This window comes from Chelonoidis abingdonii, chromosome 4 (assembly GCF_003597395.2).
Source record: "Chelonoidis abingdonii isolate Lonesome George chromosome 4, CheloAbing_2.0, whole genome shotgun sequence".
Lineage (NCBI taxonomy): Eukaryota > Metazoa > Chordata > Testudines > Testudinidae > Chelonoidis > Chelonoidis abingdonii.
The window spans coordinates 103,947,430-103,967,439 of NC_133772.1; the positions used below are offsets into that span (position 1 = coordinate 103,947,430).

The 20,010-nt window shown below is 40.3% G+C and overlaps 1 protein-coding gene across 5 annotated transcripts in view; it reads left to right on the top strand.

Moving 5' to 3' along the window:
• The window catches only part of ARHGAP5 (Rho GTPase activating protein 5), an 81,402-nt gene that overhangs the window by 15,008 nt on the left and 46,384 nt on the right, over window positions 1-20,010 (top strand). For 4 of the 5 annotated variants that reach the window (XM_032791686.2, XM_032791690.2, XM_032791685.2 and 1 more), the window contains one exon: window positions 11,853-12,000. In XM_032791686.2, the coding sequence (XP_032647577.1) occupies window positions 11,853-12,000 (148 nt within the window). The remainder of the gene's footprint in view (window positions 1-11,852; window positions 12,001-20,010) is intronic. The other variant, XM_032791688.2, reaches the window with a different exon arrangement.

The window sequence follows — 20,010 nt, forward strand, 5'->3', positions numbered from 1 at the left end:
ACTCGTTCATAAGCTGAAGTTTTTTAGTAAAAAGGGAAGCACCAGAGAAGGGGTTCGGCTTATGAATGGGTAAAGAGAGGGAGAGATGGGACACAGCCCCTCCTCCCCCCCCCAACAGAGTGGGCAAGGAGAGGCAGTATAGCCAGAAGGGAAGAGACGGGGCCAGAGTCTCTCCACTTCTGGTCACGCTGCTTTCCCACAGTCTCCAAAGCAGCTTCAGCTCCAGGGCTGGCAGGCTGTAGCCCTGCTGCTTGGCCCCAACCCCCCGAGCAGGCTGTGGCCACACCACTGGAGCATACTGCGGGTCTGCCACCTGACCCAGCCCGCTGGAACATGCTGTGGTCACATCACTCGGTCTGGTCCGCTGGAGCAGGCTGTGGCCGCACTGCCCAGCTCGCCAGAGCAGCTCCAGCCAGGTCAGAGACATTTTCCCCTGACCCTCCCCAGATAAGGTGGGAAGGGATGAGGAGAGTGTGAGGGTCCCGGGCTAGAGGTGGGGTCATGTGAGGGGTGGTCACAGGTTACTCCCCTGACACCCAGCTTCCTCCCCTTCCCCCCCCCCCCAAAAAAAATTCCCAGCTAGTTGCTGTCCCGACGCGTCAGGGTAAGCAGCTGGTGCGCTGGGACACTTTGTTTACTTAAGTTTACTTCCATGCCTGCGGAAGCTTGAGGTAAACAACCATCTTGGTCCACCAGCGGCTTATCCTGATGGTCCGGGAGCCAGAGTTTGCTGACCCCTGAATTGTAGACTTGGCTTATCGATGGGTTATAAAAAATTTCCTTTTTTACTTATTGATCTTCGGAGGTTGACTTATAAATGAACCAGCTTATGATTGAGTATATACAGTACTTTCTGAAATACAGTATTCAATATGAAGTCACTGCCAATTTCTTGAGACTCCCAAACTAACATGAACAAAGCCTTCATATTCATGAAATATCTTCGACAAAGTGGTGTAGTTACAAAAATACTCACTTTGAAGTTATGCTTTTTAACAAAGTTCAGTAATAAACCTAATTGAGGGGTGCCTATTACTTTGGGTGCAAACAATCTTGCTGTGTCGAGTTGAAAATGTCCTTTGCTGTACTGCATTACTGGCACAAAGTTGCTCTGAAACTGACATATATACCTCCAGCAGGATCATCGAGTCAGGGGTTCTCAAACCGAGGGTAGGGGTCATGAGGTTATTATGTGGATGGTCGTGAGCTGTCAGTCTCGACCCCAAACCCCACTTCACCTCTAGCTTTTATAATAGGGCTAAATATAAAAAAGTTTTGAATTTATTAGGGGGGTTGCTGTGTGAAAGGGGTTACCAATACAAAAGTTTGAGAGCCACTGATCTAAGTGTAAGAGGATTCTCTGGCAGAGTGGAAGTTCAGTTTGGAAGAGCATAGTGCTTTCTTCTTTTCCTACATCTCTTAGATGTTGTTAATCCTGGAGGGATTCTGCATCACTGCACATGTGCAGAATTTGTCCCCTGCAGATTTCTTTGCTTCCCTGCAGAAAAGGGAAGCAAAGGGAAGCCACAAGAGCAGTCATGCAGCCCTCCCCAGCTGTATGTTTTGGGTGACCAGGACAGCCAGCAGAGAGGTAAAATCACTGTGAGGTGGGGGGTGGGTCTGGGGAACACTCGCCTGCTAGTTCTTGCTAGGCTAGGGAGGAATCTTTGCAAACTCTCTGCCCACCCTCCCCCCACTTCTTGCACCCGTGGCTCCTCAGCTGCAGGAGGAGGGATCCTTGTACAGGGAGTTGGTCCTCCATCTCCCTAATCCTGTGTATCCAGATCCCCTCATACCCATTCCCTCCCACTGAGCCTCACCCCCCTGCACTCAGAGCCCCCCCTGATGAGCCCGATTCCCCCTGGACCTGGACCACCACAATGAGCCGCCCATACCTGGATCCCCACCCCAGTGAGCCCCAACCAGCTACGCCTGGATCCCCACTCCAGTGAGCCCCACTCCACCAGTATCTGGATCCACTACTGAGTTCCCACACTCAGGGCCCTGAGCTGAGCTCCAGCCCCCTCACACTGACCCCCCTGCTGATCCCTAATCACCTTCACCTGGACCACCCCTTTGCAGAGTCCCATTACTGTTGCACCCATAACCCCCCCAACAAGCACCTGTGCAGCCAGATGTCCGCTGCACCTGGGTCCCCCACTGAACTGCCCGCACCTAGACTGGATCACACAAACCCTCTCAGTCCACACCTGGATCCCCCCACAGTAAGCCCCTACACACTTGGATCCTACCTTGCTGAGTCTGCCTGCCCACAGCTGGTGCACCTGGAATGGAGGGACAGGGTCCTGGGGTGTTTCTCGGGCAGACCTGGTCCTTGTGCTGTGAGGGTTGGGTGCAGTCTCACCCCTGAGTCTGTGTCCGGGGAGGTGGATGGGGGACTGAACAGTCATCTCCCACCTCTGTGCAGCCAGTGTCCTGTGCTCCCCAATGCCATGCTGGAACTTCCACATTTATTTGACAAATAACATTTTTAGAATTTTTTAAAATATTGTGCACAGTATTTTTAAATATAATAAATATAAAACTGTTGTTGCGTTTTTGTTTAGAGGCTTTTAAACTTTCTTCCCCTTCAACCACGAAAGGACTGCTGTTATATATTTACGGTTAGAAGGGTGTATATACAGGCTTCTTAAATTTGTTAATCAGTCTCAATTGTTCAGCTGTAGGAGGTGTACAGGACAGTTGGCTACCTTTCTCAGCAAGTGACTATTTCATCTATGACCTATGGTACAATGTTATTTTTGTAATAGAAATTACTAGACATACTTTGTGGAATGTTCTGTTATGTTTCAGATAAATTTGTGGCCAGTGTGTTCATAAAACTTTTTGGAAACTTCCTGCTTGCTTGCTGTAAGTATGTAAAGAAAATGAATGTTAAACTAACTAACAAACACAAAAAAACTATGCATGGACTGATGTCCTCTCTTTCTCTGTTGGTGTCACAAACACCTACCATTCTATAGTTAGTTAGAAATTCCAGGTAAGATGCCTTTAGAATCTTCTGACTACTCAGTTTAAATAGTACCTATTGAAACAACACTCTCCTTTTCTGGCTAAGGGAGTGAAAGACTTGGTATTTAATCTGGGTCTCTTGTATACCACTGCAGAGGACTCTTTGCATAGAAGGTTGTGGAAAGGGGTTGTTTTTAGGTTTTTTTAATCTTCTGTCTGCTATGAATCAAAGTAATTATGTATCTGAAGGCAGAATTTTCCACTACAGAAGCCTCCCGACTTACACAGTCGTTCCGTTTCAGAAAGCGTTGCATAACTCGAATTTTGCATAAGTTGGAAACGTATACCCGTATGTTACGCAAATATTTCCTCAACTCGAAAATCATATTTCTGGCTTATTCATAGATTCTAGGACTGGAAGGGACCTCAAGAGGGCATCGAGTCCAGTCCCTTGCTCTCATGGCAGGACCCATATACTGTCTAGACCATCCCTGATAGACATTTATCTAACCTGTTCTTAAATATCTCCAGAGATGGAGATTCCACAACCTCCCTAGGCAATTTATTCCAGTGTTTAACCACCCTGACAGTTAGGAACTTTTTCCTAATGTCCAACCTAAACCTCCCTTTGCTGCAGTTTCAAGTCATTGTTTCTTGTTCTATTCTTAGAGGCTAAGGTGAACAAGTTTTCTCCCTCCTCCTGATGACACCCTGCTATCATGTCCCCTCTGTCTTCTTTTTTCCAAACTAAACACACCCAATTCTTTCAGCCTGCCTTCATAGGTCATGTTCTCAAGACCTTTAATCATTCTTGTTGCTCTTCTCTGGACCCTCTCCAGTTTCTCCACATCTTTCTTGAAATGTGGTGCCAGAACTGGACACAGTACTCCAGTTTGAGGCCTAACAGTGCAGAGTAGAGCGGAAGAATGACTTGTCGTGTCTTACTCACAGCACACGTGTTAATGCATCCCAGAATCATTTTTGCTTTTTTTTGCAACAGCATCACACTGTTGACTCATATTTAGCTTGTGGTCCACTATAACCCCTAGATCCCTTTCTGCCGTACGTCCTTCCTTGACAGTCTCTTCCATTCTGTATGTGTGAAACTGATTTTCCTTCCTAAGTGGAGCACTTTGCATTTGTCTTTGTTAAACTTCATCCTGTTTACCTCAGAACATTTCTTCATTTGTCCAGATCATTTTGAATTATGACCCTGTCCTCCAAAGCAGTTGCAATCCCTCCCCGTTTGGTATCCTCTGCAAACTTAAGTGTTACTTTCTATGTCAATGTATCTAAAGTCATTGATGAAGATATTGAACAGAGCCGTCCCAAAACAGACCCTGCGGAACCCCAGTTCTGTTATACCTTTCCAGCAGGATTAGGAACCATTATAACTACTTCTCTGAGTACGCTTATCCAGCCAGTTATACACCCACTTATTGTAGCCCATCTAAATTGTATTTGCCTAGTTATCGATAAGGATATCATGCAAGACTGTATCAAATGCCTTACTAAAGTCTAGGTATACACATCCACCGCTTTCCCTTATCCATAAGACTTTTTATCCTATCAGAGAAAGCTTATCAGATTTGTTTGACATGATTTGTCCTTTACAAATCCATGCTGGCTATTCCCTATCACCTTACCACTGTGACAAAGTTCCTCCTCTACCTTGGTGGGTCCTGCGCTTTTTGTGGCAGATTTGCTCACCTCAGTGATCTTCCCCACAGTCTGGGTCAACTTCTCCTGTGTCTGATCAGGAGTTGGGAGGTTTGGGGGGAACTCGGGCACACCCTCTACTCCCTGCGGTTCCAGCCCAGGGCCCTGTGGATTGCAGCTGTCTATAGAGCCTCCTGTAACAGTTGCATGACAGCTACACCTCCCTGGGTTACTTCCCCATGACCTCCTCCAACACCTTCTTTATCCTCACCACAGGACCTTCCTCCTGGTGCTCTGATAATGCTTGTATTCCTTAGTCCTCCAGCAGACACCCTCTCACTCTCAGCTCCTTGCGCCTTCTTGCTCCCAGCTCCTCACACGCGCTTTCCTCTCCTCTGGCTCCCCCTCACCTGATTGGAGTGAGCTCTGTTTTAAACCAGATGCCCTGATCAGCCTGCCTTGATTGGCTACAGGTGTTTCTGATCAGCGTGTCTGCCTTAATTGGTTCTAGCAGGTTCCTGATTACTTTAGTTCAGCCCCCGCTCTGGTCACTCAGGGAACAGAAAACTACTCATCCAGTGACCAGTATATTTTGCCCTCTACCAGACTTCTGTACCCTACTGGTTTGGGATCTGTCACACACCTTCGAAGTGTTTGCAGATGATTTCCTTAATTACTTGCTCCATTATCTTCCCTGGCACAGAAGTTTCAAACTAACTGGTCTGTAGTTTCTTGGGTTGTTTATATTCCCTTTTTATAGATGGGCACTATATTTGCCCTTTTCCAGTCTTTTTCTGTAAGTGCGAATTTGCATAGTCAGGTCTTGCCTAACCGGGACAGATGGCATTTCATCCAAGAGTTTTGAAAAACTCAAATGTGAAATGCGCAACTACTAAACTATGGTTTGTAACCTGTCCTTTAAATCAAGCTTCTGTACCCATTGACTGGAAGATAGCTAATATAACACCAATATTTTAAAAGGGTTCTAGAGGTGATCCTGGCAATTACAGACTGGTAAGTCTAACATCAGTACCCGGCAAATTAGTTGAACAATCGTAAAGAATAAAATGTTCAGGTCATGTACATAGAAAGAACATAAATTGTTGGGCAAAAGTCAACACGGTTTCTGTAAAGGGAAATCATGTCTTACTAATCTATTAGAGTTTCAACAAACATGTGGACAAGGGGGATCCAAGGACCATAGTTGTACTTAGATTTCCAGAAAGCTCACCAAGGTCCCTCACCAAAGCTCTTAACATAAATAAGTTGTTATGGGATAAGAGGAAGATCCTTTCATAGATGAGCAACTGGTTAAAAGACAGGGACAAAGGGTAGGAGATAAATGGTAATGTTCAGAATGGAGAGGGGTAACTAGTGGTATTCCCCAAGGATCAGTCCTAGGACCAATCCTATTCAACTTATTTCATAAATGATCTGGAAGAAAGGGGTAAACAGTGCGGTGGGCAAAGTTCTCACAGATGATACTAAACTGCTCAAGATAGTTAAGACCAAAGCAGACTGTGAAGAACTTAAAAAGATCTCAGAAAACGAAGTGATTGGGCAACAAATGGCAAGTGAATTTTCATGTGGATAAATGTAAACTAATGCACATTGGGAAAAAATAACCCCAACTATACATACCAATATGATGGGGCAATTTAGCCACAACTACTCAGGAAAGAGATCTTGGAGTCATCGTGGATAGTTCTCTGAAGACGTTCCACGCAGTGGTGCAGTGGCCAGTCAAAAAAGCAAACAGGATGTTAGGAATCATTAAAAAGGGGATAGAGAATCAAGACGGAGAATATCTTATTGCCCTTATTAAAATCCCCTAATATCCAACTTAGACCTTCCCCACTGCTACTTGAAATCATTGCTCCTTGTTCTGTCATCTGCCACCACTGAAAACAGCCTAGCTCCATCCTCTTTGCAACCCCCCTTCAGGTAGTTGAAGGCTGCTATCAAATCCCCACCTCACTCTTCTTTTCTGCAAACTAAATAAGCGCAGTTCCCTCATCCTCTCTTCATAAGTCATGTGCCTCAGTCCCTTAATCATTTTCATTGCCCTCCACTAAGTTATTTACTTGTTCCCATAATATAAGAACTAGAGGCCACCAAATGAAATTAATAGGCAGCAGGTTTAAAACAAAAAGAACTTCTTCACACAGCGGACAGTCAGCTTGTGGAACTCCTTGCCTGAGGAGATTGTGAAGGCTAGGACTATAAGAGGGTTTAAAAGAGAACTGGATAAATTTATGGAGGTTAAGTCCATTAATGGCTATTAGCCAGGATGGGGAAGTAATGGTGTCCCTACCCTCTGTTTGTCCGAGGGTGGTGGTGAACGACAGGAGAGAGGTCACTTGATCGTTACCTGTTAGGTTCACTCCCTCTGGGGCACCTGGCATTGGCCGCTATCGGTAGACAGGATACTGGGCTGGATGGACCTTTGATTTGACCCAGTTCGGCCATTCTTATGTTCTCAAGCATATATAAGAATTGTCCAAAGGCTAAAAGATTGAAAGAGAGGTTTTTTGTTCGGCTGCCAATGAGTTGCGGATGACCATATTTTTAAACCAGGCTGCTACAGGAGGATATTCATGCATGTCTGACTCCTACCACTCAACAAAATCTATGTAAAACTGCTGTAAGTGATGTTGAAGTTAAAATTATAGTAAGCAGATGGGCAGATCTCTCTTTTGGGCATATGTTTCAGGAAAACATTTACATTCTAATACTTGTTTAAAATGTATGGTTTGTAATTCACTTAAATTTCCCTTTCTTCAATCATGATTAAAACATAATAGCATTATCATTAAATGTTTCTATAAATGTGGCTGAAGATTTTGCCCTTTTTTGAAAATAAATATTAAATGGACCCTGTTGGGATTTAACATGGGGAAACTGAGTCCAGCCAATTTAGGCTTAATGAATTTCTGCTTTTATTTATACAATTTCAGACAGAATTGTCACTTGTACTGTCTGAACATATATGGGTATGAGTCCCAATTTACCACGTTTCAGGGCACCTGGAAGTTTTCCTATACTCTGATGGTGGTCACCTCTTCTGATCTCTCTCTTCGTTCAGTTTCTGGTCTGCTGTTTCTCCAATTTGGGCCTTGTTTACTTCAGTGTTTTTATACATTTCCTCATTACATATTTGTTAACCTTCCTCCAATCAATTTCAAGCACATTAAGCAAGCGTTTTAGGTCATACATGCACAAGCTTCAATTTACACAACTTTTGCTGTTTAATTTCCATGTCATCATGTTTCAGTGTCATCCTTCCCCTGGATTTTCCAATGAAAAGGAGGCTTCTTGTCATTATAGGTTTGTGTATTTTTGCCTCAGAACTTCCAGCACAACATGATACTTTTGTCCTGTCAATAATAACATAATGTTAAGCAAATCTGTATGAGAGGAGGAGAGTTGGCAAAACCACACTCATGCTAGTAAGGCCTTGACTTACGTGTTTACCTTATCTAAATTCATTCACTATTCATAATTATAAATTATTAAAATATAACTCTTAATCTTACCATTTATCTATTCCATATCATAAGTCACAAACAGTATGTGTGTGTCATTGTACTCCTACCCATGAATCTACTTGGTGCGGGGGACCTTTTAATATTGCCACCAGTTTTTTGTCTTCTGCAAACGTATTTGGGGGACTTTTGTCTCCCCAAGTCCAAAACCTTACATTTGTGAATATGTGAAAAATGGATTTGCTTTTCTCTACTACTTCAACTTCCCCTCCCCCTTTCGTGTGTGTGTGTGTGAGAGAGAGAGAGAGAGGAAAAATTAATGGAGCTGGACCCCCCAAGGGTGAAGAACCTCAGGAGGAGCAAAGGTACATTGATGAGCAAGAGGAAGATGCAAGCCTGGGAGGTGCATACATTGATAGGCTGGAGGACAGATAGATATGATGCTGGGGACAGCACAGAAATCATTAAAAATTTGAGATTTGGAAAGAAGTAGGAAGATCCACATCATCAGGCAGCCAGCAAGAGCTCCTGCAACAGGGGCCAAAATCACCTTTCTCTACAAATTGAGAGAGCTGGCCACACTGGTTTGCCACACACGTATTGAGGGTGGCCAGGGGGAGTTCAGAAATGAAAAAATTATCTTGTACTTTTTGGTGTATTAAAAATTTGGTTTTGGGGCCAGTCGTGATTATTTTGCGGTTTGACTCATGATTTTAGAACTTTTGGGGGTTGGCAAAACTGAGGATTTTTCTTGCAATAGCTCCTCCTGGCTACCAAGGGCTGGCTGTGTACCGCTGAACACAAAAACGGGGAGCAGGAAAACTTTCCTGTGTACTGAATGCCCCTCTCTTCCACCTCCTGCCTGGGGAAAAATTTTTTTTACCCAGGCACCATGCGGTAGAGGAGGAAATAGTTTAACTTGCTTGATGAATGCAGCGGGAGGGCAGGGACAAGCTGGAATAGACAGGGACAGGCTAAAAACAGGTGGTAAGAGGGCAGGAGATATGTGCATGTGGATAGGAGCGGGGAAGGGACAGGAGTAGTGTTATGTGGATAAGAGCTTGGAAGGTGGAGGGGGTGGGGCAGGAGTCTGTCAGGGGAAATAGGGCAGATGAAGGCAGGGAGTGTTCATAAAGGGGAAGTGCAGAAGTGTGTCTAACTTCTAGAAAACGTTCTCCTCCAGAACTTTGAATTTAATCCAGGGTCTTGGAGTCTCAGTAGTCCTCTATCTTCCAGATAGCTGTGAAATGCACTGGCAAAATGTCTTTTCCCTTTATGGTTTCTATTCTGCGTAGAGGGTAACGGCTATCAGTTACTCAGTTAACTCAGGTAGTTTGCGTGATCTGTGCTCTGGCTCTTACGGTTCCAACTCGTCTAATGAGCTGTCTGGTAGTCATAATGGTTCCACATATTATTCCTGTGAGGTGTGTTTTTTTTTTTTTTTTTTTTTCCCCCAATAGACTTTTTTTTAAAAATTAGGAAATTGCCTTAAAAATACCTTAAGAGAATATTACAGTTACAAAGTCAAGTACTCAAAAACAAGGACATTTCAGTGTTGGGGTACACACTGCTGTGCCTGCAGCTTTTAATCTTATTGGCAGTGGGTCAGCTTTCATGTGAATGCAGCATGGTCTTTCTCCTGCAGGAGCTTCAGGATCAGGATCACACTGCTAAATCCTCTCAAAGCCAAACATCCCAAGTCCCTTATGCCTGAACTGTAGGTGAAGCATGTACTTACAGGGATCTCTGGGGAAAGGAGTTGATGAGGGTGAGAACTGCCCCTGAGAAAAACTTTTTTTTTTTTTATCCTTCTTAGCTTTTTCTCTTGCCCTATCCCACTGCCAACAGGCCTCTGGAGTGGCTGTGCACAGAATATGGCACTCGTGTGCTGGCACGGCTTTGCGTCAATTTCCTCACCTGTCCTGCTCAAATTGCTGTAATGGTAAGATGCACCAGCACCGCTTCATTTCTTCTCCTTGCCTCCTCAGGAAAACACCAAGAGAAGAACTTAACACATTTATCCATCCTCACTGTAGTGTGTGAGTGCTTCTCCACCGTTAAAGAATCTTATCCCTCACAACACTTGTGAGGTAGGGAGGGTATTATTCTTGTGTACATTGGTCTAATCCAGTCTTGTCAGAAGGAGAAGCCCTGCAGTAGGCAAAGGGGTAATAACTTACAAATACTCAGCTTTGGGGGGAAGCAGTTACTTTTAATAATCTGTTATTTGCAACCCAGTTTAGAAGGTAGACGTTTCTATTAGTCTGTTTTTTTCCATTATTGGGGAGGATGCTGCCGTGTTTTATCCTGTGCAACAGATACGTTTTTAATTACTTTCACACCAAGGAAAATATCCTCCTGTAAACATGAGATTGAAGAAACTGTGAAATTTCAGAAGAAATAACTTCTAAAGAAATTCTGTCTTTAAATATCCTAATAGGTCCTTGTGTCTTGCAAGATGATGATTTAGTAAAGAGTTTTTTCCTAATATAAAATCTTGGATTATATGCTGTACTCTAAATTTCAGGTGGTAATCTTTTGGACATATCAGCAGAACTGTAATTATGGTCAGTAGTTTGAACAACATTTTATTGAAAAGTTGCTTAACATTTAAAAGCTTGCTTTTGTAGTTTTTAGATGGCCTCCAACTCACTACTCTTGTACTATTTTCTAAGTGTTGACTGATGATTGCATCTTTTTGTTGACACATACTTGACTCTGATCTTCGTTCAGGTTGACATTTTTGTATGTATATGCCTTGTAAATGAAATATAATTTATTTCTGGTTGCTAGTTTAATTTCCACATTTAGGTGCTGATTATACAAGTGAAATGTGAAAAATAAGTGGATCTGTAGCTGCAAACAGTCCAGTAGTACTACATTTTTGACAGATAAAGTGTTTGATAGGATTATTTTCCTCAGTTGTTTAGTAGCTGAAACGTGAATTTCATTATAGAAAGCTCCTGCACATGCTAATAGTTGAATTTCATGTCCAAGTCTTTTACTATTTTCTCTTTAGTTTTCACCTAGTGCAAACGTTTTTTAAGACAAAATCTAATGGCAAAACTTTTAATAATAAGCCTCAATGAATGCGTCCTAGATGCCAAGCTGATACTACACTGTACTTTTATTTTATGTTTGTTGTGGGATATTCTCTGTGTGTGGTGTTTTGTGTGTGTGTGTAAGTAAAATAACTAGTGTGCAGAATGTAGTATCCTTAATATAAAACATACTGAAGCAACTTGGTTCTCAGAAGATGCAGAAATATCCTTACCTCTTTTGTTGTCAATGTGAATCTTTTACATCTGTTTTTGTGTATACAGAATCATAACTCGCTTCTGTAGATTTGTTGTGAAAGTACCATCATTATAATTTCACTTTGAATGGTGTTATGTTAATTAGTTTAAATACAGAAGAAAAAGCGTCATTGCAACTCTAGATAAATAGTCTATTATATTCCTGAGGCTGCATATTTGTTGCTCGTGTGTATGTGTTTTTGTTTTTATCATCCTGTATGCTTTCTGGTGCAGATATGAACAATCATTTCCATTATGTCAGACTGCTTTTTACTTAAAGCATACTATTTTAAATAGATTTTTACTTACGTTTTGCCATTAAGGAAAACTCACGTACTGTAGATGTGATCTTAACTGAGGGTTTGTGTTGTGAATGTTCATTTTATTACACTGCTTAATAACGATATTTTTGGAATAACTGTGGTATGTTTTGTTGTAGCAGAAAAAGAAAACTAAGGCATTCAATCCTCCAACCCGTAGAAACTGGGAAAGTAATTACTTTGGGATGCCCCTACAGGATCTGGTTACACCTGAGAAGCCCATACCACTGTTTGTTGAAAAATGTGTGGAATTTATTGAAGATACAGGTAGGATAGACATATTGGTGGAAGAAAGATTTTTACCCTTTTCTTCAGTGAGGGATGTGTGTCTTTTCTTTAGTTGCGAAATTGATTTTATAATTTTACTTTGACATACAAGTACATATTTGTGCAATTTTAAGATTTTGTTTACTGTAAGGTAAAAATACACTTCGGGAAGATTGAATATGTTTAGACCATATGCTTAAAATATTGGTTTTATGGGTATTTATACACACAATTTTTAAATGTAGCCACTACAGCTCTTTAAATAAGCGGCTAGCTTAATTTTTAATGTCAGTAGAATTATTTAGAACTTTAACACAATGACACCATGATTGTCACTAATATATTTTCCATAATCATATATAAAAAAAAACTCAATCCACATTTTTCAAGTGGTGAAAAAAATTTATTGATTTAATGTGAGTGCAATTTGTTCAATAAAATCCTTTCTGCCAACTTAAATTTTCTTTTTAAATTGACATAATAATGCTTTTTAGAGGTTCTCTTATGATAATTAATATTTTTAATGTAGAAACTACTGTTCGTGCAGTACATTGAAAGAAAAATAATTTGATTGTGTAGTCCAGTTTAACTCTTCTGAGGATTCTCTAATAGTGAAAAATATTTGAAAACAGTATATACATGCACACTCTCTAATACAGCATAACACACATTCTTAATCTGTTTTGTATTTTTGTTACATCAGTGAAAGTATCATACTAAGATGTTACTGATTCATGTTGGCCAGCATTCTTACCCCCTGTAGCATCCCAATGATCTCAATGGTCGTAGGGGGACAAAGTATATCTATTGCTAGTAAAATATAACTGGATATTTTTATCAGTAATACAAATGCTGTTTAGTATGTGCTATTGTAACGTTTCCAAGAGAGCTCCTACAGGTGATAATACTAATAGTCATTGCCATGGAGAAGTTCCAGTTGTCGTATGTGGCATTGATATGATGTCCATACATTAGATGAACTGATCAGGCATTGACCTTTTGTACGATCAGAGAATTAAGAAAATGAATTGTCTGTCTCTAACACTTTTTTTTTTTCTTTTATGACTTCCCTGCCTGAAGGCAAGAGCTGGTGTTTGACCTTCCCCTACTCCCCCCAAAAAGAGAGAGAGAGAAGGCACTGTATACAGTAGTCTATTTGATAATGGCTTGCAAATGTTACCAGAGTATGGCAGATGAATATGTTCATTGGTGGTGAATCCATTGCCCAAATCAAAAATATTCTCTTAAAAATGGGAATAAAATGTTCTAAGTTAAAATAACTTTTATCAACACACATTTTGGAAGAATAAATTGACTTTTAGAAAGTCTACAGATAGATAATATGCAATATTATCTAAATAAACTCTTGCATATTCATAGGTCTTTTAGCTGTCAAATGATAAATTGGACATCTAATTTTGTGAGAGCACTTACAATTATCTGAGAAGTTAATTTTGAATCCTATATTAACCGGGGAGTTTTGCAGGTGACTGCTTGTTGAATGCTACAGGGTGTCCATGGAGGCACAGAGCATCCACCAATCACTTGGTATTTCTTGCAGCTGACCTTATATCCTGTCTTGTGCTGTCTTTCTGCATTTTTTCAGAGATACTACTGTCGTATCTTTCAAAGACTTGATTACAGAATTAGCTTTGTCAAATCCTTTTAGGACCCGCATCAAATGCTCAGCAGTCAATTCATCGGAAATGTGGAGTTTGTCTCCAACCATTATTGGTATGATGGCCATGGCATCGCTGATGTACATTGTGGATTTTTTTCTTGTAGGTTTTTAGCTCATGGATTCTTTCAGCTTGAGCTCCTAGTTGATGCCCTAATTCAGTTTTGTTTGACATAATCACACAACAGGACTATGTGCATAAGAACAGTTCCCATTGAAACATCTTTGTCTTGCTAAGGACCGGGCTCTGCGTCACAATTTCTGGACTGATAGCTACTGTGATTCTTCTTCCCTTGCCAGACTTCAAATGTGGTCTTCTTGGCCATGTCAGCAAATGTTTTGATGCTAGTTTTCTTGACTGAGCTGAAGAAGCTAGATGTCTCATCAGAATCAAATGTAGTGCTCACCAATCTCTCCATTTGTTCTTCACCAACATCTGCTATTGTCAGTCAAGTCTCTTGTATATCTGATGTCATATGCAGTCTGGTAGATATGCTGATATTCACCTCTAGATGTGATTGAGGATCAGTGGGTTTGTCAGATTATTAATGACATGGTTTGTAGGAGCTGTGACATGCTTTACATCCCTCTTCAGTTCAGAGGTGAGGTCTTGTTTGTGAACTTTGTCTTCACTACTTTTTGTTGGGCCACTTCTTTCTCTATTACGAATAGCTTTTGCATATTCATACTATGAAGCTGTATATTGTCATGCATAACACTAATACTGACCTGTGTATCAGTGACACAGAATTAAAAGGCTAGTCTCTAGAGTACTTCAAAAGCTAGTAGTGCATGCACAGACTATTACAAATTAAAACCTTCTGCTAAGGCTACGTCTGCACTACTACGGTAAGTCGACCTATACTGTGCAACTCCAGCTACGTGAATAACATAACTGGAATCAGTGTACCTTAGGTCGAGTTATTGCAGAGTCTACACCACAGGGGGTTGACTGGAGAAAATCTCTTGTCGACTTCCCTTACTCTTCTCGTCGGGGGTAGAGTACAGGGGTCAACTGGAGACTGACCTTCAGTCAACTTGGTGGGTCCTTACTAGACCTGCTAAATCAATGGCCAGTGGATCGATCTCAGAGTGTTGATCCCTGCCATAGTGTAGACCTGCCCTAAGAAGCCTAGAGGCTGCGTTTATGAACAAAAGCTTGCAAACAGAAAAGCATTATGTTAGGATTTCACATACATTATATCTACCCGCTGTGCAAGCCATGAGAACACATACTCTTGGTGCATAACCTTTAGCTTGAGACTGATATGGGCAGCAGTGTTCAGCTGAAAATATAGAAAACTGTTATCACTTGTGAAATACTTCAACAATTAATAATATGCAATGTGAAAATATTTCATGTTAGTATGTTGCAAAAGGTTATTTGCTATTTTTGACACATGCTAAAGAGTTTAATCATTTCGGGGGGGCAGGGAGGGAAACCCTTGACCATTCAAAATCACTAAAATCTCTTAATACATTGTCATTTGGTAGCTTTGACCTATAAATACCACATTAAGGTGTTGAGATTAATGTAATCTCTAATAACTATAGTCGGTAGTCATGTTGCAGTTTTTCTGGAACTGTGCAAAAAAAAAAAGACATTTTTTAATTTTGGGTACCATTGTTTTACCTCATCTACAGACTTATGGCACTACTTGGCAGCTCAACATCAGTTCTCATCTAAACATACTAAAATAAACTTTCAAATCCTATATGATGTGGGTGTGTGTAGGGTGGGTATATTAAACTCCAAAAATATGACCCTTTTTGGAGAATTGCCACACTTCTACTGAGGTAAGGAAGGGACTTGGCATGTTAGGGTCCTGCATTTTTCTCTACATACGCTAAAAATTCAAGGACATCCCACTCTCTCGAAGTTCTGGAAAGTGGGCATGTTAGCTTAACTGAAGCTGCATTTAGCAGAAAAGTATAGTCTAGTGTACTATTCTGTAAGGTGGAAACAGATGTAAATTGTATGTATAGTTTTCAACATTTTTATCTCTCACACTGACTATGCAGTGTGCTAAAATTATTCTTTACTTATTAACCTTCCTTTGTCTTTCCCTTATCTGTATTTATCTGAGAATCTCATCAGATCTAATTTATCCTGGGCTAAAACGTTGTATTATAAGAAATGGTAGCTGTCAAAGTGGAGGAGAAGATTCTTAACATCTTCATTGGAGAACTGCAATTTCATAGTTTCTCTACTAGAGTTCGCTGTTACAAATGTTCACGTTGACTTCTAGTTATAATTACAGTTTTCTTAGATGTGAAAGTTTTCAAACTAGTGGCCTCTCCAGGAAAAGGACCTCTTCTTTACTGCCAGTGGTTGACAGGTCTGGTTCTCTCCTCAAATCGGCATGTAGACTGAAGATTAACTGGAAGGATTAGTAGACCTTCCTACTTAAAGGAAGCTTTTACATAAAAATGGATTCCTTTTCGTAACATTTACTGTTGCCAAAAGTTGAGGGTACTATTGCAGGAAAGCTTGGATTAAGTGAGTTTTGCATTTAGCTCTGAATTCTGCTAATGCTGGTCATTCTTATTTCATCTGGCAGTGAGTTCCATTGTCTTTGTTTGGCTCCCATGAAAGTTCTGTTTCTTGCAGTCATAAATTTGCCATATTGATCAACAGTTTCATTGTTCCAGTGTAGCTGTCATGGGAGGTTGTCGTGGACAGAGAAGCATTCTGTCTCAGAGGACTCTGAAAATCTTGACAATAGCCTTGAACTAGTCTGTGTCACTGGGGAGTCAGTGCAAAAAATAGCAAGTTGAAGTAATGTATTCCTGGCAATCTGTTGTTTCTGAGCAGGCAGGGTGCTGTGTTCTGAATCAGTGGGAGCTTTCTCAGGCGTGGGACTTCATTCCTAATACAGAATTACAAGAATTGGTTAGATTTTTCCCCCATATAAATTCTGCAATGCAATTTTATATTGTCACAAAAGTAGGTGGAATATTGAACAATTTAGGAAAAGCATATTAAACTTGATATAACACAATAAAAACAAGTACTATTTGGATTATACTCCTTTGTGTATTCAGTTAAAAATCTTTATTTTAAATTTTATTTGAGACTGATCCAGAATTTTCAATGTACCGCTCCAAATGTGTCACAAAGTAGGTGATTTTTCTTCATGGTACCTTGCGCATTGCTTAAGAGTCCTGCGTGCCACCCCCCGACTGAAAGACTTCCTGCCCCAGATGTTTCAGGATGCACCACTCTTCCTGTGTGGATCATGACAATATTGTATATTCTTTCTATGACAGCAGTGCCTAGCAGCCCTAACTAGCATTGTCACACTAGATGTAATCTCTGGACCAAGAAACTTATTGTTTATATAGACAAGACAAAGAGTGGGAGAAAAGTATGATTACCCCATTTTACAGATTGGGAACTGAGGTGCAGAGAGATTGACGTGTTGAAGGTCACAGGAAATCTGCAGTGGACGTGGAAAATTAACCCAGAATTTTCTGAGTAATAGTCCAGTGCCTTTAATCACAAGGCTGTATCATTTGTCTCATAGTTGAGGAAGGAAAAGATTTGTCTGATTCAGCTGGTGTTATACAATTGTTGGGTTTGATGGCTGTAACAGGTTTTGGAGTTATGGGCATAGCTACCTATGAGGCAGTCTCAGTGGTCCCATGCTGCACGGCTTTCATGTTGCAGTTATGTAATTGAACTAGAATAATATAAATACATTCAACTGAAGGCTAAGATACTAAAAGGCATTTGGCCATATGTGAATTTAATTGGCATTAGTAGGAAAACTGCCTTTCTTTCATTTTCAGAGGTGTGGGAGCATACCTATGATCTCTTCCTTCCCCAACCCCCACTGTTCAGCATACCACTAACAGATATTTGTCAGCTATTATATGTTGTTCTTGTTTAATTCTGTTTTCCTCCTTTGTCTCTTTAGGTTCAGACTTCCAAGTACAGAACATATTTAATATCAGTGTTGAGGAGTCCTAGTTTTTCACTGAGCTTTTGAAATGGCTGAAGGGAGATTGAAAATAGCCAGGGTGGATTTGATTTAAATCACTAGTCAGGAAGACTCGATTTAATCATAGATTTTGACATAAAAGTGCCTTCTTGTTGATTGTTATAACCTTAATACATATTCTTCACAACTCAGAGATAGATGTAGGTTTCATTTTTAGAAGGTACACACTATAAATTTTTAAAGTGATTTATTTTGAAAACTTTTCAGATTAATTTTACAGCAATCATTCATTTTCTGATATAGGTTATTTCATTTACCAAAGGTAATTGAAGCAGGTATTTATGAAGTCATTGGGAGGTGAACTATCTCCAATTCAACAGATTAATAATTAATATTTGGAGGATTTTCTTGTCATGCTGTATTAGGAGGAGAATATCACCAGACAGACATTTAAATTGTTTTATTTAACTAAAACAATATTAAGTATTCTGGATTTTTTTTTCTTCAACAGCAAACATATAATATTTTAACAAAACAAGCATATGAATTTTTGAATTTAGTTAAACGTTCAAGTCTTTTAAAATCAGGTTTGTTTTTGTTAATTGTTTTTAACTAAAATAATTAAATGAAATATTTAAAAAAACAAATTAAATCGACTGTCAGCCAGGTCAACATGAGATACTTAAAATATTGGCTTCTGCAGCTAACTCAGTCATCTTCACCTTCATTTTCCTGTTTGTTCATAATCTGGAAGAGAAAAACAAGCTTTCCTGCTTTTTCAGGTCCTAAACTTTTTTCTCCATTTGGAATGAATTAGTCCAAAGGAAGAAAATATTTTTTCTACGCCAGCGGAAGAAGCTACTGCTGTTAAAAATGAGATTATCACTTCAACAGTCTCTGAATCCAAATACTTAAGTGACTTCCACCAGTTCACTGGAGTGACTTTCTTTAAAACGTCATCAGCAAACATGTATTTCTTGAATGGTTCACCCTTAGCTCTAGAGTTTATTATAGTTGGCATTATGGAGGGATGATTGCTGGATATCCATGTCATAGCCAACTTCACTTCTTCAGCAGCTAAGGTTTCACTGTGGTACCGAGTATTGAGAATATTTGCAAGAAAATGAGCTGGAGATAGTGCTTGTCCCATTTGTTTTTTAATGCTTGTAATTTAACTCGTCATTGCATATATCTCTTTGTATGATCTTACTCAGTTCCTTCCAAATTTCAACAGTCAGCAATAAACAGCTTTCCCTGCATTTTGTTCAAGGCCACAGAAATGGGTTTCTCAGGGTACTCAGCAAGTGTTCAACATTTCTCTTAAGCCCAATGTTGAGAACTTTGGCTATGACAGTGCAATCTATTTTTTCACCATTTTGTTCACAAACTCTCTCAGATTAGGCCAGTTCTTGATGTAGTGCTCAAAACAGTCCACTACTGAGTTCCACTGCAAATCTTGTGGGAACGTTAGCTTGGTTTTTTCAGAGCAGCTGCTGCAAAGTGGTTGTCAAGGAAGTATTTTGCAATTTCAACAACATTAGCTTTTATTTCTGGAACACTGAAGTCTTTTGGCTAGGAGGTGCATCAAATGAGCACTGCAACTGTATGTTACTAGCTTGGGACTCTTCTAAAGAATTTATTTTCATCTTGGATACATTTGCAGCATTGTCTGTGACCAAGCTGCGTACTAGACATCTGAATTTTTTTCACAGTTACAGCTTTAACAGCTGCTACTTGTAAGTATTGTGCTGTATGTTGTGCATTTCCTGATGTATCAATTGTTTCTGTGATGAAAACATTCCCTTCTTCTGTTGTCACACAACCAAATACGACAGGATCATTGCGGACATTGCTCCCCCCATCAAGATTCAGATTAGCAATTTTACCCTCTAGACCTTTTGCACGCTGCCCAGTTTCTCTTTCATACACTTTATCCAGCAATTTGCCTGCAACATCTGCTCTGTTGCGTGGACTGTATCCTGGTCTTAATGACTGAACCATGTTAATGAAGCGTGGGTTCTCAATCATGTGGAAAGGAGAGTTTGTTGCATAAACAAACCGGGCAATTTTTTAATCAATTACCTCTTTTGTAATTTGCTAGTTCTTATCACAAATTTATCTATGGTTGTTTCTGGATGATGGAGGGTTTTTTTTACTTTTGCTACAGGTGATATACTGTGGCTATGTGACACACGTGATGTGACTGAAACACTATCATTGGCAGATAATTCTGAAACTATAGAAGATGATGGTGATCTTGAAGGTGGATTAGTCTTCAGAATCCTGTATGTTGAGGATGGATTCTCCTAAAGAAAATAAGTCAATGCAGTTACTTAATTATTATTACCATACTACTCATTTAGTATTACTCACTGGATTCACTGAGAC